General features: G+C 38.7%; 2 protein-coding genes across 2 annotated transcripts in view; one reads left to right on the forward strand and one right to left on the reverse strand.

Annotated features, from left to right (window-relative positions):
- LOC146388545 (ras-related protein Rab-26-like) overlaps positions 1 to 5,427 on the forward strand; it is a 59,576-nt gene extending 54,149 nt beyond the window's left edge. Inside the window, exons 7-9 of the mRNA XM_084925932.1 lie at positions 230 to 286; positions 2,507 to 2,583; positions 3,100 to 5,427. Of these exons, the coding sequence (XP_084782058.1) occupies positions 230 to 286; positions 2,507 to 2,583; positions 3,100 to 3,199 (234 nt within the window). The 3' untranslated portion in view covers positions 3,200 to 5,427. The remainder of the gene's footprint in view (positions 1 to 229; positions 287 to 2,506; positions 2,584 to 3,099) is intronic.
- On the reverse strand, positions 4,245 to 19,450 carry LOC146388546 (arf-GAP with dual PH domain-containing protein 1-like). The gene is made up of 11 exons (XM_084925929.1): positions 18,451 to 19,450; positions 16,610 to 16,740; positions 16,075 to 16,166; positions 14,240 to 14,322; positions 9,578 to 9,690; positions 9,228 to 9,374; positions 8,815 to 8,898; positions 8,309 to 8,371; positions 8,121 to 8,192; positions 7,599 to 7,827; positions 4,245 to 6,486 (listed from the first exon to the last, which is right to left on the reverse strand). Exons 1-11 carry the CDS (start codon positions 18,539 to 18,541, stop codon positions 6,458 to 6,460), a joined length of 1,134 nt encoding a protein of 377 aa, XP_084782055.1. The 5' UTR covers positions 18,542 to 19,450; the 3' UTR covers positions 4,245 to 6,457.
- Positions 19,451 to 19,493: the final 43 nt, after the last annotated feature.

Consider the following 19,493-nt stretch of genomic DNA (forward strand, 5'->3'; position numbering starts at 1 on the left):
TTCTCTCTAAGCAGAGAACAGATGTCTCTGGCTCAGAGCTCTGTCTACTTTCAGTCACCTAACATGCCATAACAGCCTTTTAATAGCATCCCGAGACTCCTTAGCTGCCATCAGATCAGAACGAGGCTTATATATGGCAAAAAGCCTGCAATTGGTGAAAGCATATTTGGCGCTGATGCTGATGGTTGCTTGATGCTGGAATGTAACCTTGTTTTTCCTGTCTCATCAGGCTGATGCCACTCATGACAGGGTGGTGAAGAGAGAAGATGGTGAGAGACTTGCTAAGGTAAAGAACTAAGATGCATGGGGATTTGTTTAGCTGTGTCATAGTCTGAAGGTCCACACAATATAAACAGAAATTTTGCCCCAATCTTTTTCTAAACAGTGAAGACATTAATTTTTCTGTATATGTGCTTTTCCAAAGGGATTTATATGGCTGATTGGATTTTTATGGCAAGCATGAGGATTATAAATATTACAGAAATGTTTGATTATCTGGAGATCCGTTTGCATTCTCACTCTAGCTCTTTATCTGAGATTTCCTTCTGCTGTTAGGAAACGGAAGATAAGACTCGGATGTGTTTTCTCCCCCATAGATAATAAAAATGTGATAGTCAGTATTTACTCTGTAGAATTGTGTCTTATGGCTCATCATGTTTTATGAGCTTCTGCATAACATGTATCGACTGTCAGTCATCCCCAGTTTTATAGCTCTTTCTTCAGTGCGACTGCAAATCCTTGCACTGCCTCAAAACCAAGTGCACTGAAAAAAAAGGTAAACTGCCAAGCAATTCTTTTTAGAAATGGCAGCAATAAAGTGCCAATAAGTAACTCGGGGCTCAGCCTGGAAGGAAAAAGACACATCAGTTATCATCTCTGTTTGCTGATACAAATTTGCCTCCAGAGGGAAAGCATGGAGACGGCACCGAGCTGGATTATCTACAAGTGAACAAGTGTGAAGGTGCTGGGCACTACATTTTTATGCAGTTTTTATCCACCAGTCACAATTTGTTCTTTCAAGCTTAATCCTGCTGTGTTAACTTTTTATACATACACTTATAGGCCATTTCATGAGGTTTCTTATTAACACAAATATCTAATGCAACTCAGTACATTCAGGCATGTAGACATTGTCAAGACAAAGTTCAAACCGAGCATCAGACCGGTAAAGGAAGGTAACTTTGAGGCATGGTTGTTAGTGTGTTTTCAGAAACTGCTGATCTACTGGAATTTTACCACACAGCTCTCTCTCGAGTTTACAGAGAAAGGTGTGAAAAAGAGAAACTATCCAGTGAGCGCTATCTTGGTAAAAATGCCTTGTTTTTGTCAGAGGTCAGAGAAGAATGGCCAGACTGCTTGGAGCTGATAGGAAGGCAACAGTAACTGAAAAAAACACTTGTTAAAACCAAGGTATGCGGAACAGAATCTCTGAGTGGACGGCATTGCGAAATTTGAAGTAGATGGGCTACACTTGGAATGGGAAACTGAGGCTACAAATTTTACAGGCTGACCAAAATTGGACAGCAGAAGATTGGAAAAAATATTTCCTGGTTTGAGTCTTGATTTCTGCTGCAACATTCATTTGGTAAAAACTAAATGGCTCCTACCTTCTATAACCATTCAGGCGTCTGTTGGTGTAGTAATGGTCCACGGGATATATTTCAGCACATTTTTAATTCATCCATCCATCTGCTTCCGCTTATCCTTTTCAGGGTCGGTGGGGGGCACTGGAGCCTATCCCAGCTGTATTAGGGCCAGAGGCAGGGTACACCCTGGACAGGTCGCCAGTCTGTCACAGGGCTAACACATAGACAGAGACAACCAATCACACTCACATCTAATTTAGTGCTTCCAATTAACCTAACCCCACTAACTGCATGTCTTTGGACTGTGGGAGGAAGCCAGAGCACCCAGGGAGAACCCATGCAAACTCCACCCTGGCCTGAACTCAGGACCTTCTTGCTGTGAGGCAATAGTCCTAACCACCATGCCACCTGTTTTTAATCAAATCAAGCATTTTTTTTTTTTAAACAGCACAACCTACCTGAGTGTTATTGCTAACCATATCCTGCCCATCTTCTGATGGCTCAGACTGGTTTTTGGAACATGACAATGATTTCACTGTGCTCAAATGGCTTCGAAAGTCACCAGATCTCAATCCAATAGAGCACCTTTGGGATACGGTGGAACAGATGTTTTGCATCAAATCACAAATCAAAATTTAGGAAGTTCAGACCTTAGCAATGTTTCAATGCAGCACATGGCTGAATGTTTGCCATAAATGGCAAACAGATTAATGGACAGGTTTGCAGTTTATTATGACTGTAAACATCTTTCTCCAGTGTCTTGAGCTCCTCTGCTCAAAGCTGCTTCTTAAAAAATTAAGAAAGAAAAGATTATTTTTTTGAGGTAGGAACATTGGGGATTTTTCTAAGTTTTAGTACAAACATCACAGAGAGCACAAAAAAAGCACTTTGCATTAAGATTCATTGCTTTGGCTCTGCAGGAATTCGGAGTTCCCTTCATGGAGACCAGCGCCAGGTCAGGCCTCAATGTAGAGCTGGCTTTCACTGCTGTGGCCAAGTAAGTATATTTCTCTTTGCAAGTGTCAGGGATTATATAAAGGATGTATGAATATAAAATGTGGTTTTTAATTTAAAACGTTTAGTATTTTCATGTAAACATGGACGTCAATGTGGAGTCAAAAAGATTTGTTACTCGTGTAAATGCTTCCTTGAAGTTGCAAATGTTTCAATAAAGATCTGAAGTACAGATTTAAATAATAGTTTTCCCTTACTAGTGTTTATTTATGTCTTTATTTGGCTAAAAGGATGGCAGAAAGTCAGGTGGTTACACAATATTACATTTTTTTTGCCTACCTCTGACTTCTGCTTGTTCTCCCCTTTTCTGCATGGGCTTTCTCTCACAGTCCAGTTTTAGTATTTCAGTCTGAGCATTTTCTAATTTGTCCATAGGTATGAATGTGATTCTCCTGTGTTAGTTGACTGACAGCCAATCCAGTCAACTAACACAGGATTTTCAAAATAGGTTAATGTGTGTAAAGGTCCTTTACCTCAATATCCTCTTCCTTTTCCTCAGGGAGCTGAAGCACAGGTCCATGAAGGATCCCAGTGAGAAGTTTAAGCTCCATGAGTACGTGAACAAGGAAATGAAGGGCACTGGCTGCTGCCGGTCTTAAAAGCCTGCCCCAGTCACTCTTTGGCTCTGTGTGTGTGTGTGTGTGTGTGTGTGTATGTGTGCCACTTATTTCCATACTGTACATGTTCATATCTGGTGTGATCAGAAAAGAGGAGTCAGCTCCAGCGAGGTATAAACCCGTTCGACCTTCTGCTTGTCCATTTTCAGATGTCATTGTGTCAGTACACACAATCTCACTGTTGTCCTCACTAGTCTTGTTGCCTTCCTGCATCATGTGTATGTGCGTCTTGCTTTTCCCCACCCATCTCCTTCTGTAGCTGTAAATGTAGCCCAAGGTTATAATTGGCAAAAGGCAAAGATGGCACACCTCAGTTATTACCCTGTTTTAACTGCAGCTACACAATTATCTTCACCGTTGCCTGGTGTCCTTCTTTTATTTTGAAGGGTCTTTTTTGTTTTGTTTGTTGCAGAGATAAAATGCATGTTTTTAAAGCAGTTTAATTTCTGCATATAATTAATGTGTTAGATGCAACTGTCATTTTCTTCGGATGTTACGGATGAATGTTCAAATAGTAAATGTGTAGTGAAGTGTCCTCTGTACAGTTTGTGGTCAAATCAATGATTCAACAGGCTCCCTGGAGCCGGGTTAGCTCACCAGCATAAATTTAGTCTGTTTCAGCTGTGGATTTGGGGGTGGGGGGGGGGGATTTGTATTAGTTTAACACAAAAATCTAGTAAAAGCAAATGGGTGTCGCTATTTTGGATACAATGAGCATTAACAGCATTCAGATATGAATCCATATTAATATAATGTTTAAACAAATTTAGACATTTGAGTTTTGAAGAGCTGTAATGCGACCACTGTTCCCGATCTGTATTTTTTGTTAAATTATTAAAAACAGATAGTCAAACACACTGTATGCAATATACAGGAATATAAAATGGGGGCTTTTTTGGTCATTATGGTGTAAATACAACATTTTTTTTCTGCATGTAAAATAGTTTGGATAGAAGAGAACAGCACTTTAGATAGGAATAAGAGCATGGGAGTGAAGTGAGAAATAAAGAGCTATAGAGACCTGAAGTATTGTACATGAAACATATGTAATTTTTTTATTTTATTTCTCTGTTTGTTTCTTTTTTGTTTTTGTTTTTTGTAATCCATGCAAATCACGACAGTGTATTTAAATGCTAAGTTTTGAGCCACCTCTCATTTCTTTATACTTTGCAGGGAAATAGCTGCAGTGATTTATCGAAACGTGCGAACATACATTGAAATACTGTATATAAGTCAAACACAGAGATCATAGAATTCTAACAAGCTTGAAATCTCTAGATAATCATTGGGAATAGTTCTTTAGGGGTCTTGAAGGACATTTGAAGCTCTTCTTTGGATGTTGGATGCCTTTTGTTCTGTTTTTTTGTCAAGATGATCCCTCACTGCTTCAGTAAAGTTGACCTCCAGTCTTGGCAGTGTGTTTGGGATCATTTCCATGCTATAGCGCTTGAGAAATCAACTCAATCTTGTTGATGCAAAAATAATATTTTTATGCCCATCTTTGTTTATCTTTGGCATTTTTGGATTCAACTAAAGAAATGGGAACAACTGATGTGTTTTTGCAACAGTAACATCGAAGCTAAAGATACAATTTTTAAAAAGCCTTCATCCTTTGAGTTGCATTAGTTTGTGCCTTTTTAAATGCTTCAATAATTTAAATCATTTTTTCTATAGCAAAAAGCGACAAAATGCTATTTTGTGATGTCAGGTACAAGAATTGGACTGAAAATGGGTGAAAATGCAGCCAATCTCCAGAAAACAATAACAGGAAACCTGGAGAACTAATCCTTAAGACCACTTTAAAACAAGAAAGTCTGGGTCTTTGGAAGTAGAATAAAAGGAAATGACCGATGACTCAAAACCTTTGCAAAGTACTGCATGTATGTGTTTTCTGTACATTCGTATATAAATTGGGTATATAGTGCCATGTTTTCTTAACATTTTGAGCAGTATGTCACCTTTAATCGGTTAACAGTATTTAACTTATAATTAATATAAGAATCACAGATGACATTTTATATACTGTTGCTTAGAAAGTCTCCATCTCAGTCACAGAAACCACATACTGTACTGCACTTACTGTACATGCCCATGTTTCTTTTTTTTAGCCTTGAAGTTAAGAGTATTGTTTATTTGGTTTACTACCTTTCAGTGTGTAACTTCTTTCTTGTAACTTAAAACTACAATAAAAAAAATATGTATACATCATATTTCAGATTCTCTTACACAAATTCTCTTCTTGGACAGTTACACAATACAAAGCATGCAATTACAGATCACTGAGCGCAGCAGAGAGCATGTGCGTGTTCACGCTGACGTCAGCTCTTCAGGTTTGAACAAATTGTGCGACAGTCCAATGAAAGTAGTGCTCAAACCTTGTTGTGCCTTTCTCCTAGGGCTGCTTTCACAAATCACTTAAAGTGTAGACCAGCAATCACTGGTTTGATGAAGTTAAGCCGCTGGAGCCTTTTTTAGTCTAAAGCCTTTCCTATGTCTCCCTCTGCTGGATAATAACTCATGACATAAAGGAAATATTTAAATAGTTGTATATATAGAAGAAGCAGTAAGGCTAGGCAGTACTTAGTTGTTACATTGATTACATCTGTGCTAACAAAAAAAAAGCAAAAATTGTTTATTCTACCTGTGTGGCACATAGAAAATTAGACAGTTAAAAAAAAAAAAAATACATTCAGAATTACACATATTTTTACAGAGAGTCTAATATAAAATAATGTATGTATACCACCTTAATGATGTTAACATGCAGTTTTATGTCAGATAAATCTGTTTTGGTCTGCATATAATTGGTCAGAAGTTTGCAGTTCATACATCTGAAATGTAATCTTGTTACTGATGACAGAACACTACACTGAAATCTCGCGAGCAGCAACAGTTCTAACTCCAAGTTTACAGACACACACACATCTGCACATTCAGTGTAAATGTCCTGCTTCAAGTATGAAAGTAAGTCAGACCACATAGCAGATAAGTTAGCTAACATTCATGCTCCCCACGAAACGTGTCTGGCACATCATGTAGGTGAGGCTGACGAAGACGACAGGCAGAGACAAAAGGGTAACTGCTGGAATGCCAAATAATCAAAGCTGTGTCACCGTGAGGCTGTTTTCTATGTGAGCCTTCAGTTTTCATAAGTGCTTCTATTACAAGATGTCAAGGTTTTTTTCTTCTTCCAGCGGCAGTTTCTATATTCCTCACCCTGCACCAAGTTCTTCGTCCTCATCACGGTTTGTGCTTAAAATATGCCTCCACTGTAGAAAAGGAGAAAGAAAATAGAGCCACATGAGTGAACAAAATAGTGCCACGTTCTTCTATGTATTAAAAAAAACGATTTACAGTATTGTGCAAAAGTCTTGAGCCGCTCCTTATTTCTTTATATTTTTCTTCCAAGGACCCAACTTTGTTTCATTCTTTCTAAAGATCTTCTTTTGACATCAGCTGCTTTTTCACTCACTTTAAGTCCAGGTCTTGTTCTTGACCTGAAGAATATCTTATGTTTTGTTTCGCTAAACCATTCAAGACTAACCTGTTACTCTTTCAAGCATTATAAGGCATTTAGGACATGAGGCGGTGCTGTCTCTGCACATAACAGACTAGAACCAATTTAAAATTTGTTACCATTTCTTTTGTTGAATCTTAACAAATGCCAAAGATAACACCGTTTGACAGGTACAAAATAGTATTTATGTACTAATAAGGTGATTCCCAAAGAGCTTTGAGCTAAAAAGTGTACACAACAGTGTAAGTTTCTACAACCAAGCTCTGTCATGGTTTTCAGCCAGTTGTGTGTCAGATTTTGTCAAAATTGGTGGAAATATGAGCCTTGCATCAGATTGGCGATCTCTCCAGGGTGTACCCTGACTCTTGCCCTATACCTGCTCCAGTCCACCCACAACCCTAATAAGGATGAGCAGAAAAGGATGTTTGGATGGATGGACGATGGAATTATGAACACAGAAAAGTACCATCTGATTTTGATCCACTGTGCAATACTATCTAGAAATTGTCAGATTGGCAGCAGCTTCATTTTTCACTGCAAGTGCAGTAAAAGCATACCTTTGATAGAAAACACACAATGGGACAGTATCAGCTATGGATTGGCCTCCCCAGAGCCCGGAGGTCAACGTTACTGAATCAGTGTGAGATCATCTCAACAAAGAATGGAACAAAAGCCAGCCAACATCCAAAGAAGAGCTTTGAACATCCTTAAAGAAGCATTGAGAACAATTCCTGATAACTATTTACACAGCACTTTTTTGTATCTTTGCACATTTCCTAGCAAAATATTTAAAAATGAGGAGTGGCTCGAGACTTTTGCACAGCACTGTATGTGTTTTGTAATTTTTTTTTTTTTTTTTTTAACCTGCATACTCCTGAGGCAGCATTGGTCTGTTAATAACTGTAAGGAAAGCAGTGATCCATTCTTTCTGCTCCACTTCGGTCTCACATGCAAAGAGGAACTTCCTATCTGGGGTCACTATTGTTATTCCAAATGGCCAATGGTAACCCTGGATAGTGGAAGGGAGGTTGGTAAGCACAATGTAGCCATTTTCCTGACTACCGATGAAGACCTCACCACGTGCATAGGCATCCTACAAGCAGAGAGAGAAGCAGTTTTAATGTATGTAATGTAGTTTTATGTACCTGAATCAAACTTAAATTCAGAAGAGTTAATGGATATGGAAATTGCTTCATTAAAGTATAAAAACACACAAAACGTGTGAATAAAATCAAAGGCGCTGTGCTAAAGGCTACTTGCACAAATTCTGGGACATGGTCTCTTAAAAACAAGAATTGACTGTAGAGAAACATCACAGCACCATCTGCTGGTCACAGTGTGTAATTAAAATTCTTTTCATATGTTTTACTGGTGAAACTTTACTACCAGTGGATCCTTGAAATACATGAGCCTCCTGTCATCCATCGTAAACCACCTCTTCTTGAAGCCCTCTGTGTGCTGCAGGACAGAAAACAAGACATCGAAGTCATCTTGACGGCATCACTGTGATTTTTTTCTTTTATTTTTCTCCTGTGATATATGATCGGCAATTTATCTACACAAAACAAAATCACCTTTGGACCAGTCTTCTCCATGTAGCCCTCTTTTAGGTAGTTTCTGGTTACCTTTGGCAGCAGCTGCACAAAGAAAAAGAAACATACTCAATCATTTCAGGAAAACGTTTGATTTGTTGTTTGTTTCTTTTTTAATATATATGTATATGTGCGCATGCTTATATTAAACTGACTACTGGTTTGCAGTTAAACCACATTGAGAAGTTGTTGTTATTTAGTGTTTTATATAAATAAAACTGAATTGAATTGAATTTGACATTTTAGAAATAAATACAGTTTACCGAGCTGTACTGAAGTTAAAAACACCTGCAAAAGGTTTAAATTAAACCTCTACATGAGCTTAAATCATGAGTACAGCAACCAGATTGAAGCACAAAAGATGTCATTATTGTGTGCAATATTACCTTCATAATGACAAGTTCAAAAGAAAAGGAAAAACTTGTCTTCAGCCACCTTAGTTGTAGCTGCCTTCATGCAGGAGCCCATACGTGAGAGCACTTACTCACCTCAGAGTTTAGAGCTAGAGGAAAAGCCACCTGCAGGTAGCGCAATCGAGCTGCTCTGATGCCATTGAACCAGTCCACTATTTCCTTAAGAGAAGGACATAAGGAAGTATAATGGCTAAGTTACACATTATCATGTCATTTAAACCATTGGTCCCATCCCCAATTAACTCCACCAACAAGGTAACTTCTTAAAAATGCTTTGTAAGAAAACCATCTGAAACTAAGAAACTAAGCTATTGGGAAATATATTGGTAACTATTTTTAATTAAACAGATCCCTGTGAAGCTCTTACCAAAGTAAATTTGTTACATGTTGAATTGTAATTGCCAACCTTTTCCTCTAGAGGGACACATTAACGTTCCCAAGCTCACGATTTCCCATCTGAAACACCAAAACGGGGCGTGTCAGCTCACCTTTCCATCCTCATGGTAAACAAAGACATTCCTAGTGCTGTTGTCCTTTAAGTAGGTTATCTGCAGGCCATGGGCAGTGCCCATTTTGGATGGCTGGAAAGTGGCATTCAAAGTATTGATCTTCATAATCGCTTTAGGCTCTTTGGCCTGCAGAAAGTAAAGACTTTTTGTTAAACATTCTCACCATTATCAAGGGTGTTTTTGCACATTATTAACCAATTGTAGACTAGGAGATAACCACATTTGCCAAAACACACAGGCTCCTTATTTATACAACTTCATATATTACAAAGAGAAAAATCAGGACATGTATGAAGTGATAGAGTGTAAGCAAAACAGACAGAACTCACGTCATGCTTGTTAAAGTATTTAAGCACGCCCTCTCGCTCGGACAGAATAAATTTTCGGCTTAGGTATTGTCCATTGTCTCTGCCACGTTTCCACAGAAACCCTTCTCTGTAGCCTGCCAGGAGGAGAGAAACACAGGTTGGGGGTGAAAGCAAAACAACTTTTATTAATGCTGAAAATCTCAGACACACATCTAAGAAATGTCCACAAATAAACAAACTGTTATTAACTTGATAATCAGATAGATAAATGTGCACTGGGTGATTTAGAGCAAGAAGAAAACTGTCACTTCTAAGGCTGATCCATTTACATTATAAAACAATGATAGCCTCTCTGCATATACTGTAGCATTGGCATTTGTTTTGGACCTTTGTTTCTGACCCTGTTCAGTGTTCAGTTCCCATCGCTTATGTTCATGCTATGTTTCAAATAAAATCTAAAATTATATGGTTTATTTTGCTTTGCCAGTTAACTCCTACTATTTTAATATATTTAGACAGAAATTGTTCTGAAGAGTTGCAGCAATTGCACAATACACAAAGCTTTTATATCCCCTTGCCATTAAAAAAAAAAAAATTGACTCATGCCGCCTTACACTCATAGCTGACACTTTAATTCCAGAAAGCAAGTACGGAAATCCCTAAACCCACATTGTCTTGCTAAATACGTTTAAACTAATCCAAATGCTAAAGAAAACATAAGTTATATTATTGCACAACCACGTCTTGTGGTTACTCATCCGGTGAATTAAACACCTATTACACAATCCCTTGAAGAGCTAACCAGTAACAACATTGGTGGAGGCCACTGAAAGACATACTGATGACCTTGTGCTTGTGTGTGTACGATTTTAGTATTTGTGACCACTGTTCTAAGAACCTCAGTAATGGCTTTTACTATACGTAAATAATTAAGCTTCTACTGATCTACAAGCCTGAAAATGACAGAAACAAATATGCTAGCACATACACTAAGCACGTTTGTTTCATAGCTGTAACTGAACAATCGGGAGCAGTGAATGACTCCACTTATTTTTAGTCATACCTAAATAATCATGTCAATCATTCACCTATTTTCTCCTCCCCACAAACACATAGACACACACACAGTAGTAGATGGTCCTATTCTTGACCATGGCCACACACAAAACCGTAATAACATTATTCTCATACAGACAATTAAAACTGAAACACTAAGGAAATATAAAATGCACCCAAATAACAGAGAGCTAGATCCTGATGCTGAAGTTGATACGAAATCAAAAAACACTTGGGTATTGTTCCTCAGCTGTTACTCTACCAACACTGTGATGCTACAACACAATCGCCATAGTCACACGTGAACTACAAAGTTTCCCCATTTTTACATGTAGCACTCAAAAGGCTAATTAGGCAGCCAAGTGTTTAAGGGTGCATACTACGTGAGCAAATAGTCTTAATCAAAATTAAATGGAAATCTGACAGGATATGAATAGCTGCATGTGTTCCTAGTAATATATTACACTGATTCGTCAGAAACAACGAAAACTACTTCCCCCGCAAGAAACTGTACCAAAAAAAAAAGCACCTCAGTTAATTGCTGCTGCTGCATGAGGTTAAATACATTGCTATAGAGGCCAGAGGCTTCAAAATAAGAGGAGGATGTGCCAGAAATTTATACAGTAAATTACAGTACCTAGAATTATGGTACACCTGCATCTTTCTTCACTTTCCTACTTAAATATGCATTTTGAGTCACAAATAGAACCTATTGCTGTGGCTGAGCAATAGCTTCATCAATAATTTATGAACCTGAACCTGTTTTCTTCCACCTCTGGGATGGGGTCAAACCTTCCACAACGACAGAACAGAGGAGAAGAAGAGAAATGATTCACTGAGATAACAGAAAGTTAAAGATTTGCAAACACTTGGAAGAGCAAAGGGAGTTTCGGATGGCAGTGTCCGTCTCTCTCCAGATCCTGCACAGATGAATACTGGATGTTTTGGCATAAAATCTATGTGCGCTGTTGTATACAATGCTCATGCACAAAAGAGGGCATTCTTCCTCCACGGCAGGCACGCATATCCACATGCTCTAAACCTCTGCACAGCACAACACAAGGGAGCATTGACAGAGAGACAAAGTTGACTGTCATGAGACTATGATAACATGGCTTTATATTCTCTACCTGCAACTGAGAAGACTTTTAGTTTCTGCATGCAAACATCCATATGTGTGGCAGGATCTTAGCCCAGACTCAATCATGCAGTCTACATTTTAAATATGTTCAGCTGACCTGACTAACACGAGACCAGAGCAATTAGTTACAAACCTTCCTGCTTGCCTTGCACATCTACTCTGCAGCACTAACAATACAACGCACAATACACTTCAGATTGTATATTGGCGCACAACAAAAGCAAATCTTAAGCTTTATGCTAATTTTAAAATGCACGAGGTTCCTCAGAGACACCCAGTGACAACCTCATACGACTTAGTTAAAAGGGAACTGTGTTGATTTTACCCATCACATTCTGCTTCCTCATCATGTGGACTACAGCATGTGAACCTACCATCTGTGATGCTGCGCTACTACAAATTCTAAGACACAATCGCACACACACACCTTCTGAAGGTGTGGTTTTGAGTAACAAAGTATTGTATTATATAATGTACAATTTTTTTTTAAACTGCTTTCTGTCGGGTTGAACAAAATTTAACTTGCCTTGTTTCCTGTTTTCCAAACAGACGTTACCAGGGGAAGCAGTCTTTCAAGCTTGATAGTATGTATGGTTTGTGACCATCATTTCTTATCTGGGTAACATATACACACGTCTGACAGCTTCCCATTTCCTCAGACTTTGCTCAACTCAACTGAGTAGTTGCTAAAGAGAAGAGTGGATTTCTCAGAACTTAGCAGCATTGTAACATTGTGGGGTAGGCCTATCCTTTATGTGTGGCTCTTTTAAATAAGATCCTATGAATAGGTATGAACACACAACACAAGATCCCCATTGCCCTGAAAAACAAGACAGCCTGCTCTGTAAAAAAGGTCTAATCACAATAAAAATACTTCAAATTACTCCGTTCTGTTAAATCATTTATCTCAAAGAGTGCCGGGTTAACTATTCACACATTAACCTCAACTTTTTGCCCATTTTCAGCACTTATATTCTGTATCTAAACATTTCATACAGTGTCCAAAAAAGTTGTAAATATTAAAATAAATAATATTTTTATTGTCATTAATACAACTACGCCTATCTTTTTGGCACCGATTAATAGAGTTTGGTGAAAACCATACATGCACTGTGTATAACGGTCTTAAAACAATATATAAATAAATAGTTACCAACAGTTCAGACATTGGTTAGAAAGAATAAAGATGTATAAAGATAACAATTGAATAACTGGAATTTTGTTTTTATATAAATAAAGTTTCTCCTGTCATCGGTGTTAAATATATCATCTACTTTAAATATCTTAAAGTGCATTTTATTGCTTTTAGCATGGATTCAATTCAAATACATTTTCTGTTTGCTATTTTATTTAGGTATGTTCTGAATCGACTGAATACTGCCCTTACGACTGTAGAAAAAAAGCAATTTTTATGCCATGATTTAAACAGCATAGGGATTTTCTGCTACACACCCAGCGATGCAATGCACCTCATTTTACAATCATGGCCATTGTGCAACTCAACAGACGATACTGACGATATGAAATGAGAACTCTAAATGTAACGTCCACTAATGAGGGTGTGTCCATATTATTCAGAGAAGTGAATAAGAGAACATTGTTTTGGAAACACTACATAATCTTCGCATCATAATCTTAGCTGTGTCATACATTCGTGCATGTGAAAATCACAATAGTCATAACAGGCAGACTCATAGTAGTCCAGTCTTGGCATTTGCACACTCATTGCCAGTCAGTGGCAGAGGCGTCCATTATTGATTAACTGAGTCTGGTTTACACTGGTGCTTCTTTGTCTCTTATGAGACTGCATTGGGCAATTAGCCAGACGTCCATTATGAAAGGGAGATGATTCAGCACAAAAGGCATGGATAAGTGTTCACACATTAAGTTTGAGTTTAGATAAACTAAAAAGAGAAAAGGGTGTTTTGGTAATTAGTGACAAACGAGAATAAAAAGGACAAATCTATAGGGCTGAAAAAGACCGTTTTCTTCACTTGATGACAAACCCTCATTGTCTCTGCAACATAAGCCATGCTGACACACCATCTATCTCTAAACAGCTGACTAATTGGGCTGGGCTATGTAAATGAGCACTGGGTGATGGTGCCTGGTGGACCATGACTATTTATTTCCTATTACACCCTTTGAAAGTATGATGCCATTACCAAGTCACATAGCACCTCCTGCAACAACTGCACCTGCCAACATCTCACCAATTAAGCTGATATATCTCATTTCTGTTTTTATGCCCTTCAATTATTTTCTTTATTCCCAAAATCCTGAATTATTACTTGAAGTGGAGGTGGTAAAGTGGCGTGTTTTCTGTCCTCGATCCTTGTTTGGGTTAATAGATGACGCTTTCTCGCTAATTCAATCAACACTGAATGGGTGGTGCAGCGTAAGACGCAGAAATACTTCTTCTTTTGGTCATGTAAAAGGGTATAACTATATGCATATAACTGTGCACAGGTATGTTGTATTCTTACCTGCCGAGTAGGGTTCCTGCTTTTCCACGCACAAAAACTCCTTCCTCTCGTACTTGGCTCGGATCCACTGATCCCGCAGGACCCTGCAGAACGGAGGCTGTTAGACACTCAGCTTTGCCTGGGTTTGATGTGTACTTCATGCCTCAGCTAATTTGTTGTAAACATCTCATTAACTTGCGCAGATGCCGACCCTCGGGGATTCATTTTGTGCAAACATCTATCAAATACAACCTCATCATCTTGTAATTATCATTTGTGTCTCCCTTGTCCTGTTTCAAACGTAATAACGATTAGATGGTGTGTGATGTTCTTTAGCGTCATATTCTTCTCCTTTTTTCCATTTTCTGTATTTTTTGGTTCCCTTAATAATAATAATCATAATAATTGCACTTGTATGCATCTTCTCAGTATGTTCAAACTGCTGCGGTATTACTGTGTGTACAGCTCTTCACTGTAGTAAATGGATCTGCCCTTTTCATCCCTATTTTCTTCACTCATCAGTCACCCCTCCAAAACACAACACATGCCCGTTTAGACTTTCTGACATGACAGGTCACTGTGGTGCTGTTCAAAATTGTTATTTATATCGCTGAACAGTTAAGAAGAAACCCTCGTGCTGAATTGCTGCTTCCTGTTCATACTACAGGAACTGGGCATTCTTATCAATGTCATCCTGCCAAACCAAAACCACTTGTTAATAAAGACATCCATTTTCCCAACAGCTGCAGGCTTAAAGGCACCATTGCTAATATTTACTGCATAAAATAACAATTAACTTAGAGTATATATAGAGAGAAATTTACTAGTGTTAATAGTTTTCAATACTTATTACTAAAAACAAAAACAGTTTCTGTCATATCCCACTGCTTTGTGCTTATCCATGTTACAGTCATAATAAGAAAAGGAAACCTTCTTTCAATTTAAAGGTTTTACATATCAAGACATAATAAAAAATAATCTGGTCCTTAGCCTGTGTTAAAATGATCATCATCACCCCTTTGTCACTGTGCTCGACTGTTGGTTTGGGGTGTTTGTGCTGAGGTGCTGCGTTTATTTTTTACCAAACATAGTTCTTGGCATTATGGCCAGACTTTTGACTTTTGGTTTCATCTGTCCAAAACACATTGTTGAGGAAGATTTCTGGTATGCTCAGATGCAACTTTGCAAACATAAGCCATGAAGGCGGCATCAAGGCGACCCTTCTAAAGTGCCATATTTCTTTTGTTTTTCTAATTTTCTACTGTCATGTACTTTAATATTTAACATGGTTGGCAAGAGGTCTTACAATGTTTTCCACTTGTGAAGAATCTTTCTCACTCTAGGAAGATGGACTTGAAATTGTTGGAAAATGACCTCATAACCCTTTCCAGACTAGTGGGCAGCAACAATTGCTTCTATAACATCACTGCAAATGCCTTTCATCTTGGGCATTGTGTCAGTGCGTATCTGAATGATCCAGAACAACAAGCTGCCAAAACTTCTTTGTTTGAGGTGCTCACACTTACTGATGATCAATCAATCAAGTTCATTTGATTAGTAGAACCTGTGTGCTACCTTCCCTCTCAATCCCTAAGGTTATACTTTCACACGGCTTCTGCAATTTGGCTTAATCTTTGTTAAATATACAATGGCACAGTGCAGTATGTCGTGTATTGTAGCTTGTCTGAGGTTGTATTTACCAAATTTCAAGATTTGCTGAGGAACATAATATTTTTTATTATGTACTAATGTGTAAAACCTTCGAAGTGAAAGAGGGTGTACTTTCTTTACATTTTGACTGCGTATTTAGAGGTGACTCAAACATAAAGTGGAACAAAAGAGGATGGATTACTTACGTGCAATCCTTGAAGGTGGGGCAGTAGTAAAAGGCAGGAACTAGCTGTTCATATATGGCTTTGGCAGCATTGTTACCAACAGAGTCCATAAACTGTGGAGGAGGGGAAAAAACATTCACTCTATAAGGAATATCTGTTTGTGTTCACAGCTTTCTGTAGATATTCAAAATGCTGTGTTTGGAGCTCAGTGTTAGTTTGGCTGACTCTTTGCCCAAAGTTTGACTGCTGCACTTTTGTGTCTTCGTATTTAAAATTGAGGACGCTGCTCAGCACGCAGAGAAGTATACACAGACACGCCTTTGCATAAGTACACAAAGAAGCTGGTTGTGTCCGTCAGCTGCTGGCCCATTTCTTTTAGTCCAAGCTTAATTCATATAGATGACCTTTATTATTTTTTCAAGCAGAGATGCAGGGGGAAGAGTGGGAGACAGAAAGATAGCTGCTCATAGATGCTTGAGGGAGATGGGTGCAGATGTGATTTCAAGCCTGATTGCTGATCCCCTCTTACTAGAGGATCTCCTACTGGGTTTCTCACCTCCAACTCAGAAGGGGTCCAGGGATCCAGAATAAGAGATTTGACCTTGCTGATCTGAGCAATGTTTCGATGGAGGCCTGAGCAGCTGTGACACACAAACACGCCAAGGGTGTACGATGCCCACTCTGGGCCTGTAATGCAGGATAAAGAGGTATATGACCACACACACACACACACAAAATATTTTACCTTACGTAACTGCCACACTGAAAAATTCCTGACAGACACTAATGGCTCCAAATAGTAACTGGGAAAAGTGGTTATTACAGGCAAATAGAACAACCATTGCTGTAGTTGATTAAGATTTCAAATAAACACAAATATGTTACAAATGTCGCCTGAGAAAGAACAGAAATCAGCACAGGCAGAAGCATAACAAGATTAAGACAAGCTAACGATAAAAGCTTGACTGTTTCTCGGTCATTCTGCCTCTTCGTCTTTAACATAAGCAGATGATCAGCGCACCGCATAAATAGATTTCCACATATGCTCACTATAGTATACACAGGAAGTTACTAGTGCGCAATAAGCTTGTTTCTAGGACCTACATTTAGGCAGCCTAAATCTTCAGTATTTATATCAAGACCCCGTGTTTTAATAAGCGTTTGTCTGCAGGAATAGATACATAAATACACATCACATTCACCTTTAACATGAATGCTTAAGCGAAGGTTTAAAAGTTGACAAGCAGGGAAAGAAACAACTTCACAGAGTTTTATATATACCACACACTCTCTTTTTTTTTTTTAACTCATGCAGTATGACAAGCTGCACTAAATGTTTTTACATTTAGTACAGAGAACAAACGCTGAGCAGGGTTATAATATAGTGAAGGTGTGAGGAGATGCAGATATAGTTCGAAGTTTAATTTTTAGCGTCATTGCACTGACCAGCGTGAGGCTATATTATACCTGCCATTGTGGTTATTTCGTAACTGAACCGCAGAACTGGGGCAACAAGATTGGTGTCAGCATTCAGCAGCCTTTAAACCGTCTCTGAGGAAGGCAAAGCCGCACACATGCAAGAGAGCATGAGAACAAAGAGCTCGATTACTTCCTCGAGCATAATTTAAAAACTGTGCACATGCGAAACCGTGTATCTGTAACACTGAGACAAGATGCTGTCGCGTGGTTAGCAAGTCCCACGCCGACTCACCCTCTCGGTCTAACACTGAAGTCATTCTACACAGAAAGTGTAATGCACGCAGAGCCTAAAAATATATTTAAAAATGCATGAGTGTGTTCAAAACTTAGAGCTGAAAGAAAGGACTCCAAGAGAACTGCAGCCGTGTTTATTACTGGTATTTTAATATGATGCTCTCATGTGCTTGTCGCCTTCCACACAAGAGAATCTTGAAGGCTGCAGAGTAGATAAGTGAAAGTAAATTTCACAAGCAACACCTTTTTGAAAATGCATGCATGCTCTCATATACTGAGCTGCAGATTTGATTAATGTTAAACAACTAGGTGTGTTCCTCAGGATGTGTGACCACATGTCTGCAAGCTGAAGAAGAAAACCAACCACGGACATATAAACCTATTTGGCTACTCAGTATGAACAGTAAAAAATAATTAAAAAAAAAAAAATTATACTGAAACTACTGAAAACCTCCGACTGACAGTATTGGTTGTTGTTGTTGTTTTTTATCAGAACTCACAAACGTATTGCATCAGTGTGAAAATCTTCATTGTGTCAACTATCGCACAGGTGTCATAACTGTCCGAGAAGAGAAACTAAAGCAGTTACGTTCGTGTGTCTCAGTTGGGATTGCCACAGAATGTATGAACACTCTTAAAACTGGATGTCCAGCATCTGAGAGTGACTCCACTCCTCCAGCTTACCTGCAGCTCCACAGTCGGCACAGTTCCCATTCCCAGGTTTGTCCAGAAGCGCTTTCACACGCTGTCTGATCATTTCGTGATCGGAGGTCATTTAAGTTTAACCTATTTTGCTCCGACGCCTGATCAACCCCTAAAATCCTCCAGCAGTCTTGCATAGAAAGTAGCCCAGAGACTGTGGCCGGACGAACTGAAGTAGGGCGTCGGAGCGCGCTTGGCCAAACAGGAGCGGCGTCGATTTTAGGTGGTGCCTCGATGAGAAGAAGAAAAAAACGAAGCACGTTCAGCGTTGTGTAGATGCTTTAACAATGAAACAGCAAATGCAAACACAACTCTTCTTTGTTTATTTGGAGGGAGACCTCCAGTGGTCATAATGGAGACTTACGCAGAGAGTGGATCCACCCATATTTGACCTCTTCCTCGCTATTTCACTTCACTACAAAATGTAGTCTGCCAGATCAGTCATTCAAATCTACTAACAAACTCGGCAGGCACAGTCACACAGAAAAGAACAATTTAGATCAAGGTTTGATTAATTTAAATATGCTAGGGACAAACTGATTTTAATGTGTATAATAACTGCATTTCTTTTAGATCTGTTCCATTAGACTGTACAGAGGTACATTGTAAGCTGACTCACTGGCACAGTTTACTGGACATCCTCATTAATAAAATTCGTTTCACCCCACCATTTCCTGTTAAAGAAGATTAAGACTGCATGAAATTTACTATAATCATGATAGAAAATTTCATGGGAAAAGGGAAATATGTGAAGAAGGAGCCTATTTTTTACAAACTCATCCAACTATACCAGGAATTATATGCTGAAAGGAGATAATAAAGGAAGTAATAAGGAAAGTTTCCTTAGTATTTAGAAATTTTGACTTTACAATGTTGTCACATAGATGCTTCTGGGTGATGTCACTCAGGCAGGAACCTTCCTAAGCAAAACGGATTATTCCACCACACCCTGAATGTCAGCAAAGGCCTCTTTTTCCTTGTCCCTTTCTCTTTTCCTGTGGCTGTAATGCCTGTGCTCTTAAAAC

The sequence above is a fragment of the Perissodus microlepis genome, chromosome 4 (assembly GCF_051167445.1).
Source record: "Perissodus microlepis isolate ML-2025 ecotype Zambia chromosome 4, ASM5116744v1, whole genome shotgun sequence".
Lineage (NCBI taxonomy): Eukaryota > Metazoa > Chordata > Actinopteri > Cichliformes > Cichlidae > Perissodus > Perissodus microlepis.